Source organism: Chinchilla lanigera, unplaced genomic scaffold (assembly GCF_000276665.1).
Source record: "Chinchilla lanigera isolate Chin_1 unplaced genomic scaffold, ChiLan1.0 scaffold00038, whole genome shotgun sequence".
Classification (NCBI taxonomy): domain Eukaryota; kingdom Metazoa; phylum Chordata; class Mammalia; order Rodentia; family Chinchillidae; genus Chinchilla; species Chinchilla lanigera.
The window spans coordinates 10105507-10119265 of NW_004955439.1; the positions used below are offsets into that span (position 1 = coordinate 10105507).

General features: G+C 44.6%; 1 protein-coding gene across 4 annotated transcripts in view; it reads right to left on the reverse strand.

Annotated features, from left to right (window-relative positions):
* Ccdc170 (coiled-coil domain containing 170) overlaps positions 1-8817 on the reverse strand; it is a 103903-nt gene extending 95086 nt beyond the window's left edge. Inside the window, exon 1 of one of the 4 annotated variants that reach the window (XM_013517400.1) lies at positions 7634-8815. In XM_013517400.1, coding sequence (XP_013372854.1) covers positions 7634-8227 — 594 coding nt within the window. In that variant the 5' untranslated portion in view covers positions 8228-8815. Of the gene's footprint in view, positions 1-7633 lie in introns of all 4 variants that reach the window. The other 3 variants (XM_013517399.1, XM_005390576.2, XM_005390577.2) reach the window with 3 other exon arrangements.
* Between the last annotated feature and the right edge of the window lie 4942 nt (positions 8818-13759).

Consider the following 13759-nt stretch of genomic DNA (forward strand, 5'->3'; position numbering starts at 1 on the left):
TTTTTTTTGGTTTTTCTCCGGTACCAGGAACCGAACTCACGACCTTGCGCTTGCCAGGCAGGCGCTTTTGCCGCTGAGCTAAATCTCCAGCCCCCTGGTCAGCTCTTTTCTTAAACTTGATTTTGATAAAACAGAAGGAGAAAAAAGAAAGGAGTAAACCAGAGGAAATAGTTCTTTAAAATTTAGAAACGGACACCACTACGTAACCATTAGAATGGCTACAATTCAAAATACAGAGGAAGAGAGAAAATAACCAGCATGGGTAAGAAATTGGTGCCTTAATGGTAGGGATTTAAAACAATACAGCCACTGTGAAAAATAGCACAGCAGTTCCTTAAAAATTTAATAATTATCATAGGATGCAGCAACTCCACCTCTGGGCAACATTGAAAGCAAATTCGCAAAGAGATATTTATTTGCCTATGTTCACAGCAGTATTAAGCCAAAAGGTACAAACAATCCGCATGTCCATGGGTAAATGAATGAGTAAGAAAACGTGTATGCTGTCAATGGAATATCATTCACCCTTCAAACGGAAGGAGATTCTAACACACGCCATCACAGGGACGAACCTTGAAAAGAGTATGCTATGTGAAATAAGCCAGTCACAAAAGGACAAAACCAGTACAATTCCGTTTATCTGAGGCTCCTAGGATGGTCAAATTCATAGAGACAGAGGGTAGAACGGTGGCCGCCAGTGGTGGGAGGGAGAAGTGGGAAGGTACCGTTTCCTGAGTACAGAGTCTCTGTTTTGCAAGATGAGCAAACACCTGCATGGATGGTGGCAATGGTTGAACCGCATGTGTGAGTGCGTGAAGTGCAGCAGCGCTGGCGGCTCACAAATGGTGAGGATTGCGCGCTTTATGTTATGTGTATTCTGTGCAGTTTTTAAAGAGTGGAGTGGTGGGAGTTAAAAAGAAGACAGACGTTATTTCCTTCATATTTGCACAGGGTCAGCTCTAAGTCTTCGCTTTGACAAACTGTAGCTGCTAAGAGATTGTTGCTATTTACATCGGTTTCTCTTAGTGATTGCACCAGACAGTTATTTCATTTAATGACTGTATGACTGAGAAAAAGGAGAGTTGCTCATTTTCCCAGAAGTGGCTGATAATAGAGTCATAATTTTGATTGGGATCTTCTAGGTATGTGAAAACACAGCCAGAGCAAAGAGCTGCTAACCCACCATTTGTTTGCAGCCCTGAAGCCAAAGGCAAGTGCTTTCCACTAAAGTACGGCTATGCCTTTCTGCTGCTGCTGATTTTACCACTTTATAACGCGGCCACTGTTTTCACTTGGTAGCATTATTTCAGCAGCTAAGGTTAGGCAGACCTGCCCAACACTGCTTATCTCCTTCCTCCCAGCTTGAGCCATTTTGCTCCTGCGTTTATACTATTGTCTTTAGAACTCAGCACATTTCCTAGCCTAGTGAAGCTCAGCTGATGAGTTGATTATATGTAAATTCAACTTGAGAAAAGTTCAGCATGTGATCTGGTCCGAGCATCAGCGACCCGGTAATCTTCCACTGTGTCCGTTTCCTCCAGTTGTGAGCTCTCAATTCTTCATGGACAGCAAGGACTGTCAAATTCATGTTTGCATCCTCTGTCCCTCACCCAGATCCACAACGGTGTGAAGGTGGTGGCTGAGGTATGCATTGTGGTGCAGTTGGGGGTAGCAGTGTTGATGCCAAGGAAAGTTCTAGAGGACACGAAGAGGAGCAAGAGCCAATATGAAGAAGCGCTTCCTCTGTCACACACGCTGTTTGCGAGCCTTACACCTATTTACCATTCAATTCTGAAACAACGCCAGTTGCTAACATTATGATCTCGTATGTCTGGGTGAGGACACCAAAGTTCTGAGGCACTCAGTAATTTTTTTGGCCAAGGTATCATGGAGAAGGTACAATCAGGATTGTTCGAACCCAGTTAGATTCCAAAGCTAATACCTAGGTCCCTGCACTATCCTATCTCACACAGATGCAGACCATCCCTGCTTCGTATTTTAATGTTTTTCAGTGCAGCTCAGTAGGAAAAAAGTACAAAACTTCCAAAAGGAAGCTATTTAAGCCTCTGTTCCTTCACTCGTTCAGTGAGCAAGCCACTGCCTCATCTGTGTAGTGAGAAATGTCTCCCTTGCCTGCCTAAACTGTAATGTTATCTTCGATGAAGCATTTTGTAAACTGAAAATTGGTAGTAAAAAACACTGGCTTTTCTACTTCTGTTCTCAGTGATATTGAGCTCCTTCAAGCCAGTTAAAATATAAAACTTGGTGGAAATTTTCCTGTATGCAGGTAGTGACTTATCCTAAAGATCGCTATCTGAATCTATAAGATGAGCCAATCAATCTAATCAATAATTTATTGCTAAACAAGAAAAGGTAACTCTACAGTGGAAACATCTACCATTTGGGAATGTCACAAGTCATGGGACAAGCAGAACAGGCAGCTCCTGATGTGCTGCACCCAGACATACTATGTCTGAAGCGATGTCCACCAAAAACCTAGTCATAAAGAACAGATCTTTTTTTTTTAAGAGAAGGAATTATTGCAGGTTTACAGAAACTAAGATGGGACTTCCAGGAAGATGGCAGAATGGTGAACAGGAGAGAAAGCCTGTCTGATATTTGGAATCCAGACACTGGAATAAAGCAACCTGAGGAAGAGGAAGGCAGCAGGTCCCTGGGACCCAGCAAGGATCTGAAGAGAGTTAGAGGCCATGGGGGGAGTGAAGAGGGAGACCACAGCACAGAAGAGGGAGGCAGCAGGTGGCACTTTCTCCCTGAGTCCCAGCCCCTGGCGTGGGAGGGCCAGCTTGAACCTGCAGAGGCATGGTAACTCTTGGTAACCTCAGAGGCCTCCAAAGAGTAACACACCAGCGGGACAGAGCAGTGTATGCTGTGGACTGCAGTGGCTGGTGAGTTATTTGAATCCAGATGTCCCCCAGGAGAGGGCAATGGCCCATAGCCATTTTGGACAGGGGCCAGTAGAAGTCAGAACTCAACGGAGTTGTGGGCTGGCTCCATCTAGTGACTCCAAGTGTCAGGGTAAAGCACAACAATGGAGTTCAAGCCAGCAGAATATCAGGGAGCCACGTTCAAGACAGCAGGAGGCACTTGGAGTGCTGTGGGCTGACAACTCAGGTCCCAGCCTCACAAGCAGCACCAGCTGCAGCCTGAACTTCGGTGGAACTAAAGGCCCAAGTTTGCTGGGATTCTCCATCGCTGCCATGATTCTACTGCTGACTTGCTGGGATCAATCAACATGGACCTGGGCTCTCTCTGCCCCCTCTGGCCACCAGTGACAGCACAGACATGCTCTGACATGGACATTTTCTTCTGCTTTTCTCCTTTCTTTGCTTTTTTTTCTATTTTTTTCCTCTTTGATTGATTGTTCTTGTTTTTATACAAGTGAGAACATTATTCCTAGTTTTTGTTGTTGTTCTTTTGTTCTGTTCTTCTTTCTGTTTCTTTCTTCTGTCATTCCCTCCCTTTCTTCACCAGTTTCCAAAGCTCACATAATCTTCCTTTGTCCTCCAGACATAATTTTTTTTAATTTTTTTTCTTTTCCAGTACCAGGAATCAAACTCACGACCTCAAGCTTTCCAGGCATGTCCTCCAGACTTGCTTCTGCTTTTTGTCTTTTTTGAGACAGCGATGTCCACCAAAAACAGGGTTTCATTATGCAGTTCAGGCTGGCCTCATATTCACAGTGGTCCTCCTGCCTCAGCCTCCCAAGTGCTGGGATTACAGGCATACACCAACACACCCGGCTTCCAGACTGGCTTCTAATCCCTTTCTCTTATTTCTCTATTTTTTCCCCTAACTGCTTTTAAATTTTCTGCCCTGAGGGCAAAATCATCAGGAAGATCATACATCATGACCACATAGGATTCATCCCATGGATGCAGGGATGCTTCAACATATGCAAATCAATGAATGTAACATTCCATATTAACAGAGCCAAGGACAAAAACCACATGATCATCTCAATAGATGCAGAAAAGCATTTGGCAAAATCCAACACCCATTCATGATAAAAAAAAAAAAGAACCCTACAAAACTGGAATAGATGATCTTTATCTCAACCTAATCAAAGCTATCTATGACAAACCAAAAGCCAACATTATACTAAACGGTCAAAAACTGAAAACTTTTACTTTAAAATCAGGAACAAGACAAGGATGTCTGTTGTCTCTACTCTTATTTAATATAGTTCTTAAAACTTTAATCAGAGCAATTAAACAAGAGAAAGAAATAAAAGGAATAGGATAGGAAATGAAGAAGTTAAATTATAATTTTTGCAGATGGCAAGATACTTATATAGAAGACCCTCATAAACTCCAAAGATTCTACACTTAATAATCAAATTCAGGAGCATAGCTGGATACAAGGTCAGCACTCCATAGCATTCTTATACACAATGACAAACTCACCTAAAGGAAGATTACAGAAAGCACATCTTTCACAATTGCATGGAAAAAAATGAAATACTTAGGAATCAATCTCACAAAGGAAGTAAAAGACCTTTACAATGAAAACTACAGTACTCTAAAAAAACAACAAAGGGATAACAGAAAATGGAAAGATACTCATAGTTCTTGGGTAGGAAGAACTAGTATAGTGAAAATGGCCATACTCCCCAAAACTGTTGTACAGATATAACACAATCCTGATCAAAATACCAGTACCATGCCTCATAAAATTAAAGAAAAAAATCTAAAATGTATTTGGAACCAGAAGACACCTAGAATAGCAAAAGAATTCTGGGAAACAAAGGCAAGCCGGGGGCATTACAATCTCTGACATGAAATTATACTACAAAGCTAACAGTGATAAAAACAGCATGGTAGTGACAAAAAAAAGATATGAGTATCAATGGAACAGACTAGAAGACACAGAAGCAACTCCAAATATACTCAGGCCCCTTATCTTTGACAAAAAAGGGGCCAAACACCTTCACTGGAAGAAAGATAGCCTCTTTAATAAATGGTGCTGGAAGAACTGGCTTTCTACATGCCTAAGTTAAACCTAGATCCATATCTCTCACTATGCATTAAACTAAAAGCAAAATGGATCCAAGATCTAAAAATTAAAACAGAAGCACTAAATCTGCTGGAAGATAGAACAGGTAAAAGTCTTAAAGGTGTAAGTGCAGGCAACGACTTTATGAACAAACCCCAATCACATAGAAAACATCATAAAGAATAAACAACTGGGGAAAAGCTTTTGCACAGCAAAGACACAACCCACAGAGTGGGAAAAATTTTTTGTCAGCTGTCCCTCAAAGAACTAATATCTAGAGTACCTAAAGAACTCAAAAGGATTAGACCCTCCAAATTAAAGATCCCATCTAAAAATGGGCATCTGAAGTGAATAAACACTTCTCAGATGAACAAGTTGAAATAGCAAATAAATATATGAAAAAATGCTCAGCATCACTGGTCACTCAAGAGACGCAAATTGAAACAACACCCCAGAAAGAATGGTTATCATAAAAAAATCAACCAGTAACAAATGCTGGAGGAGCTGTGGGGATAAAGGAACCCTTCTCCACTGTTGGTGGGAGTGTGGACTGGTGCAACCACTGTGGAAAACAGTGTGGAGATTCCTCAGAACACTAGGACTAGATGTTCCATTGGACCCAGCTATACCTCCTCTTGGTATCTTCCCAAAAGAATTAAAAGCATCATACCACAGTGATATACACACACTCACATTTATAGCAGCGCAGTTTGTAATAGCTAAATCTTGGAAAGAGCCCAAATGCCCATCAACTGATGAATAAATAAAGAAGATGTGGAGTACTACTCTGCCATAAAAAAGGATAAACCTCAGACATTCCTAGGTAAATGGCTACACCTTGGACCACACTCTTAAGTGAAATAAAACAGACACATGTGTTCAAATATAACACGGTTTCTCTGGTGTGAGAAACTGTAAGTGTAAATAAGGTCCAAAATTTATACTAGATATTGTGAAATAGGAAGAAAATGTTCAAGTGGAAAGGGGAACTAGGAAGGGAAAAGGAGGAAAAAGAGGAAGAAAAGAATAAAAGGAAAGAAGGGAAACAAAGCTTTTGTAAATAAGGAGGGGAAGAGGCGTGGAAGGGAGGGAAGAAGAAGAGAAAAATGACAGGTCATGTACAGACACAAGTCTCCTATGATTAATGTTGTCACTGTGTACATCTAAAATGTACCAATAAAGTTAATTTTAAAACAGAAACAAGATGTGTAACCACTAAATATATGTGATTTTGGAATGAAAAAATGTTGCAAAAATCTCAGAACTGGAATAACTGGCAAATTTAAGTAGATGATGTACTATTTGAGTGAACAAGTTATTGTAAAAATGCTAGATATGGTATTCTGAGTTCAATCACTGTTCTTTTGATTAGCAAATTCCCTATTCTTAGATAATACACACCAGAGTAGTTAGGGTAGAAGGGTTATGATATCTAACATTTACTTTGGGCTCACCAAAAATATATAAATAACATAAAAATAAGTCTTGCTTCAGGCTGGCCTTGAGCTCACTTTGTAGCCCAGGCTGGCCTCAAACTTGTAATGATCCTCCTGTCTCAGCCTCCCCAGTGCTGGGATTACAGGTTTGCACCCATGCCGGGCAATTCCTACTTCCTTATATATAGGCTGATAGTCTTCATTTATAAAGAATATTCACCACATTGAGATAAAATGTAATGTTACATACGAAAACCCCAGATGGAAGGAAAATTAGTTTTATTTGTACATAAAGGTACTACTTTTCCACAAATACATCAGGAATCGGGGAAATCTAAATGTAGGGATGTGAGGCAACAGTCAAAGGTGCTGAATAGTATTCATTCCGGTAGCGTGTTGGGGAATCCAACCCCCCTGCTTTGGGTCTAACATCCCCAGGGATATAAATACGCTGAGGGCACCTCTAACATTAGCAGTTCTAGTGAGCACAATTCTCGCTTCTCTGGCAAACGCTCCAGACACACAAGATATTTGGGGGGCAGAGCCAGGTCAGAGGTGGTGCATATTCAGTCCAGGCTGAACAGACAGAATTTTTCCTGCGTGTGTGTGTGTGTGTGTGTGTGTGTGTGTGTGTGCACGCGCGCGCGCACAGCACACCTGACTCCTGCAAGTTCCCAGAACTGAAGCAACTCCCAAGAGTAAACGCATCCAAGGACAACTGAATTATTGTTTCTGGGACGGTTAGCAACGCGGGGCTGGAGACCTTTCCCCGCGCCGGCGTGACTCCCTCCACCTCCGCTTTGGAAGAATGCTCGCAGTCACGTCTCAGCAGCTAGGCGGGGCGGGGTGGTGGGGGTGGGACACTTAAGGAAGGAACTGCATATGTGCTCGGGAGCAGGGACAGGAGCTGGCCTGCCTGTCGAATTTAACCACTTTGAGTGGTCAGAGGAGTTGCATAACACAACCTAAAAAGAAAATTCAGATGCGCTTTCCAAACTCCTGACCTGCCCATTGCTTCTCAAATTAGCCAACCGCCCAGTTCCCTGCCCCACCAGACACCGCCCTGCCGCGGGTCCGCCCCGCGTCCAGGAGGACTGGGGTGCACAGGGGTTGTGCCCTCAGGGGCCGCCTGGCCCGGGCGCCTCCCTGCTGGGATCTGGCCTGCCGGCGCGGGACGGTACCTCGGGCGCAGGCGTCTGGGCGCCCAGCGCGGCGGCGCAGGTCAGGTCGGGGCTGCTGGAGCCGGGACCGCCGCGGCGGCTCATGCTGGCTGCGGCGCGGTTGGACGCGGAGCCGCCCGGAGCCAGGCAGCTGGGGTGGCCGTGCGTCTCCTGGGCAACCGGTAAACACCGCCGCCGCGGCGAGGCGAGGCCCAGCTGCTTGCAAGACCCGCCTGGCCGCGGCCACCCAGTCCTCGCGGCGGTGTCATCCCGGCGGGCGAGGGGCAGCAAGCAACTTTGGCTGGGTAGAGATGGGGTCGGTCTCCGCTGTGGCACTCCGGGGACGAGGGGCAGCGAGCAGTCAGCAATCAGTGCCGGGGCCCGGGCGCTGCCGGAGCGTGCGGACTCAAACATAACCCTCGAGCATTTATTTTTGTACCTACTGTGTGCAAAAGCCTCTCGAGCCCCAGCGTCCTCTTCATGGCGGGTTCCCTGATGCCTCGAGTTTAATGCTCTGCCGGCCCAGTCTGCAGTTCTTAGCAGTGTGTTTTCGTTTAGTGCAGGTTTGTGGTACGTAATGATTACATTCCTCGTGGGAAGCAGGTATGCGTACATGAGGTATCTTTATTCTTTTTATTCCCTTTCCCCTCCCTACCTCCCCATCTGTAGATCCTCTTCCCCAGAAAATTCTTAGTTTTTAAACTACCCTGCATTTTCATTTCCTACTGAGCCCAAGTTATGTAGCCTGTCCTGGTGGGCGTTCTTTCATTTAACCTTCTCAAGACCCCTGCATGGAAGTAAGGTGACAGGAAGGCTAGCCACAGCACAGCTTTGCAGGTGACATACTCCCGGGCGCCCTGAAAACCTGAGCTGCTCCAAGCGCTCCCCATGTGTGATGTCCTTGCGTGAAAAAGGATTAGGAAGTGGATGTCAGAACAGTGCCGTTTTGAGTTAAAGAACAGCCACAGGGAAATGAATAGTCAAGGAGTGTACAACTGCAGGGGTAGAGAGAGCATCACACCGCAGACAGAGAAGGCGAGGAACCTGCTTACATCCCACACTTTGTAGCAGCATCTGAAAATGGACCTCATGTGTAAAAGACCTTGTTGGACTCAAGTGCTGTTGGAAATTTAAATAAAATCAGAGTTGAGGCAGCTTTTCTTAGATTCTGTCTGAATTAGTCACTTCCCCATCACTGGAACAAAATTTAAAGAAGAGGTTTAGAGCCAGGCACGGTGGCACAGGCCTGCAATCCCAGCACTCAGGTGGCTGAGGCAGGAGGATCATTGTGAGTTCGAGGCCAGCCTGGACTACAAAGTGAGCTCAAGGCGAGCCTGAACTGCACAGCGAGACCCTGTCTCAAAAAGACAAAAAAAAAAAAAGAGCTTTAATTTGACTCACATTTGCAGTGGGTTCAGTCCAGTCAGCCAGTTCCAAGGCAGAATGGAAGAACCTGGTGCAGGAAAACTGCACGACTGGGAAGCAGAGGGAAGGGAGGAGCTTTGGACAAGAACGCACCCTTCCAGGTCAGGTCCCCAGTGAGCCACCTCCAGCTGGGCTCCACCTGCTAGCGGCACAGTCGGCTGAATGGATGAATCCCCTGCTGAGTGTAGCAGCCCTGTGACCCAGTCACCCTCCAACAGCCCCACTTCTAAACATGAAACTTTTGGGGGACATTTTCAGATCTAAGCCATAACGTCACCCATCGTGTTAGTGATTTTTCTCTCACTGCTGAGACAAAATACCTGACACCCAAAATTAAGAAAAGAAAGGTTTATTTAGCTGACAGTTTGTGGAGGGTTCAGTCCATAATCAGCTGGCTCCAAGGCAGGGTGGCATGGCAGAGGGCAACAAGTTCAAGACTGCAGAAGACAGCAAAAGCAACAAGAGCACATGGGGTGGGGTTTCTTTTCCTCCCTTATATTGTATTCTGGCTATCTGCCCTCGGGTGGGTGTAGCACTCACACCATCTCTGTGCCCTCATCTTGCCCAAGCTCAGAATGTTTACAAAGTGAGGACCCTAGCTCCCTGCTGAGTCACTTAGTTAAACTTCTGAACTTCTCAAGTTGACACAATGAACAGCATCCTTGAGCGGTAAGGGCATATCCTCTACAGCACAGGATGTAGAACTGCTGAGTTACACTGTTAAGTTTCTAGACTTCTCAAGTTGACACAATGAATCAAACATAACACCTATCCATCCTACATGTATCTATGATTGTATTTGAGGACTTCTTGGTCTTGATTTTTTTTAAGTATGTTTAATGACATAGAAAAATTGTATGATTAGCTTTGTATGTCTATATGTGTTTTCATGAGAAACTACATTGAAGATATCAATATGTAATACAATAAGCATTGTTAATTCCCTACCACTCTGTTTGTAACTCTGTAATGTCTGTACTGATCCTTTGCTATTTTGTAAAATGTTGTCGATCTGTTAGTATTTTCCTCCTTTTATTTCTAAAATAAAAAAAAAAGAAAAAAGAAAAATTGTACACATTGACAGGGTGCCATATGATGCTGAGAGTGGCTTGACAGTACTTAAATAGTCCCATATATCAGTGATGGCGAACCTTTTAGAGCTTTCAGTGATACAAAGAGCCCACTGCAGCACACATCCCATAGGTTCGCCACCAGTGCCATATACTCAGTCCAATCACCTTGACACTTTCAGTCCAAGCAGCATTTTACAGAAAGTCCTTAATGGAACCCAAGGCTTCCAGAAGTCTCCCACTAATAGTATAATTTGGAAAAAATATTTTTTCCTAGTTGCAGTATTTCCCTGCATCAGAATCACTACCATGTTATTTTATTTTCTATGAATGGACACTGTCAGAGAAGATAAAGTTGATGGAAATTGCAGGCACCTGGAAAAGAACCAGAATGAAAAGTCGTCCCTCCCCGTTAACTCTATATCTGGTTGCCTCCGTATCAGTTCATAAAATCTAATTCTGGTCACTTGGGTCAACCTGAAACCTCTTCCACAGGAGAACAGGAGTTGGGAATTTGCACAGTCCTTGCAAATCATTGTTAAAAGATTTTTCTCAGTGTGAAGGCAGTATGTGCTTTTTGGTAATGAGAGCAGAAAAAGTGCTCAGCCCAGCCCCTGAGGGATACCTTTGAACTTTCCGGGATGTCAAGACATGAGCAAAGCGACCCCTCAGGTCTGATGATGTCCAGAGAGTTGAGCAGAACCTGGACCCTGGAGGGGAAAATAATTTGAGCGACCAAGGCCTATAGTGGACGAGCACTGCGGGCGAGAACTGGGGGCACCATGTGTGAGAACAATTAAGCAACGTAGGAAAGTGAAATGAAGAAAGCATGGTGCAGTCCAAACTTCTCACGAACTCTGTGTAATAGCAGTGCACTATAATCCACAGAGCCCTGGTACGGACTCTCATTTATGTTACAGTGACAACTGAGGCAGGAAGCTACCGGTTAGATGGCCTTGTGTGCTTCCGAATCACAGAGCTGCATCTTTCCAAAAGAGTCCTCCTACCTAAGTACCAGGCTGAAGCTGGACATGTGGTACAGGAAATCTTAAGTTTTGAAAGAGCACTGTTGTGACTGCAGCACCCAAAGAAGGTGACAGGTGACAGTGTGTAGGCGGGGGCGGGGAGCCCAGGAGGAGACTGTCCAGGCAAGAGAAGGGATGAGGTGGGAGTGGTATGACTGAGGAGGTACAGGAGAGTAGGGGCAGAATCAGTTGGAGTCTGAGCTCCCCCGACAGGCTGGATGTTGGCGAGGCCTAATTAGGCAGCGAGAAGACCAAGCAGGGCAGACAGAAAAAGAGAGAGCTCAGACTGGGACAAATTTAGTCTCAAGTATTGAGAGAAGAAGACAAACAGATCTTTTGCTGGAACAGGAAGTCCCGGGGAACATTCAGCATAAAGCAGAAAATCCAACTCACTCTGCCATAAAACTAAGCCCTACCCTCAAGTACACTGATAAGCCAGGGGCACTGAGATGTGTGTTGAATAAACATAGTATCTGCAAGGAGATCAAAACCACTGTAAGTACCTGGGGGAGGGGTGGCAGACAGGTCTATAGATTGAGACACGGAGCTTCTTTGCAGTTCTCCTGTGGGGTCATAGTTTGATTACTCAGATTGCCTTCTTTTATTTGCTTGTTTGTTTTACAAATGTGTATGTTTCTCACAGGAAAATTTGCAATTGTGATAACGTTGGGGCTTTTCATTTATGTTTAAATGCTTGTCACTGTATCCATTCCTACAACATCTTCATTTTCTAGAAGCTGTGGGAAACAGCATGCTTGATTTAAATATCTCTATAAACAACTTGCTGTGGCCTGCATGTTGGTGTCCCTCCTGAATTCAGAGGTGCTGACTTTGGGAAGTGAGTAAGTCGCTCAGTGAGTGAGAGGTTCCTGCCGCTGCCAGAGCGGTGCCCAGGGCTGCCTGTGGGGACGCAGCAAGAAGGCGCCACCTACCTGCCAGACGCCAAACCTGCTGGCACCTTCGGCTTGGGCGTTTTGGCCTCCAGAACTGTGAGAAATAAATCTTTGTTGTTTGTAAACTATCAGTCTAAGGTTCTTGTTCTAGCAACCGAAATGGACTAAGAACTGATAACTACTTCAGTCATCTAGCAGATTACTGAGTGGGATGTTGAAACCTTCTGCTCTCCTAAGTGACAGCATTTAAAGACCAGTAAGCCATTCCCAGCCCTTTTTTAGATTTGTTTCAGTTGCTTGCTGGTCCCCATTTGATCTCTCAAATGAATGTGCCCTTCTCTAGCAATAACTTGAGTTTTATCAGTTCATCCTGAAACAAATACCCCATACCTTCTTTATTCTATTGTGATCTACAGCTGGTTGTAAAAACAATTTACCAATGTCACGCCCAAAGATCCTCAGAAATTTTCATTTCAATTATTTGTAAGGTCCATTTTCTTTCTTTTTCCCATGTATCTGACGATACCTATTTTATACCTAAAATAAATGTGATGTTTTTTGTAACTTTACTATAGACTAGGCTGAGAGACCCACCGAGAGCTTGTTTGTGCAAAATAACCAACTCAAAAATCTGTTTCATGATTAAGGTCAACTATACTTGTTCTTTTTTATCAAAAGAGAGAAAGTATACTTCAAGATACTTTAGCTGGGCATGGTGGCACATGTGCATAATCCCAGCACTCAGGAGGCTGAGGTATGGAGGACCATGTGGACAACTCTCCTTGAAAGAAGAACAATTCATCTCCATTTTGGCTAAACCTGGCTCTGTTTCCATGTATTGACAAGTACAGAGCTGGCTAGGACTTTTCCTTGTCCCTTCAATTGGCTTTAAGCAACACAAATCGGTCCAGCTGAGGTGCTGATGTGTAGTCTTTGAAGGAAGGTGACAGGGCAGTGTCACTCCACCCCCATAGCTCCCCAAAAGCATGTGTGAGCCAGGTGGGATGGAGAACCATGCTCCCCACTGTCGGCTGAGATGAAGCCTCAAGATAAGAGGCTATGACTTCCCAGGGCATAAAGATTACACATCAGAGCTGAAGCACCCACCCCAAAACATCACACACTACCTCAATTGTGTTATGCGATTACTCTTTCTGCAGATCCTTCTCTCTGCCTATTGCAAAGGTGATTTCAGGCCTCCTACCTAGCCCAGCTCACAGCACTCACACATATCCTGCCAGTCCCCTAGTCATTCATCCTCAAGGCATTCCCTTCTTCACGAATTAATAAAACCTGGGTTCAGCTCTGGGTTAGCCATCATCATAGCTGGATTTAGGACCCTCTTGGCTCCCCACAACTATAAATATGCCTTAGTGTTTTTATTCTCACCACGGGTGGCACTGGTAGTAGTAGACTGGAATTAACTCACTAAGATTCCAATAACTTTTCCATGAGATTACAAACACAAACTTCCCTCACTGAGACGCGGACCAGAAAGGGCTCTCTATACTGAGGCAGGGGGATCACCGAAAGATCGAGGCCAGCCTGGGCTACATTGTAAGTTCAAGGCCACAGAAGACTGCAGAGTCCTCTTTCAAAAACAACAAAAAAGACATTTTAGCTGGATCAATATAAGCTTCTGGGGGCTGGGTATTTAGCTCAGCGGCAAAAGCGCCTGCCTGGCAAGCGCAAGGTCGTGAGTTCGGTTCCTGGTACCGGAGAAAAACCAAAAAA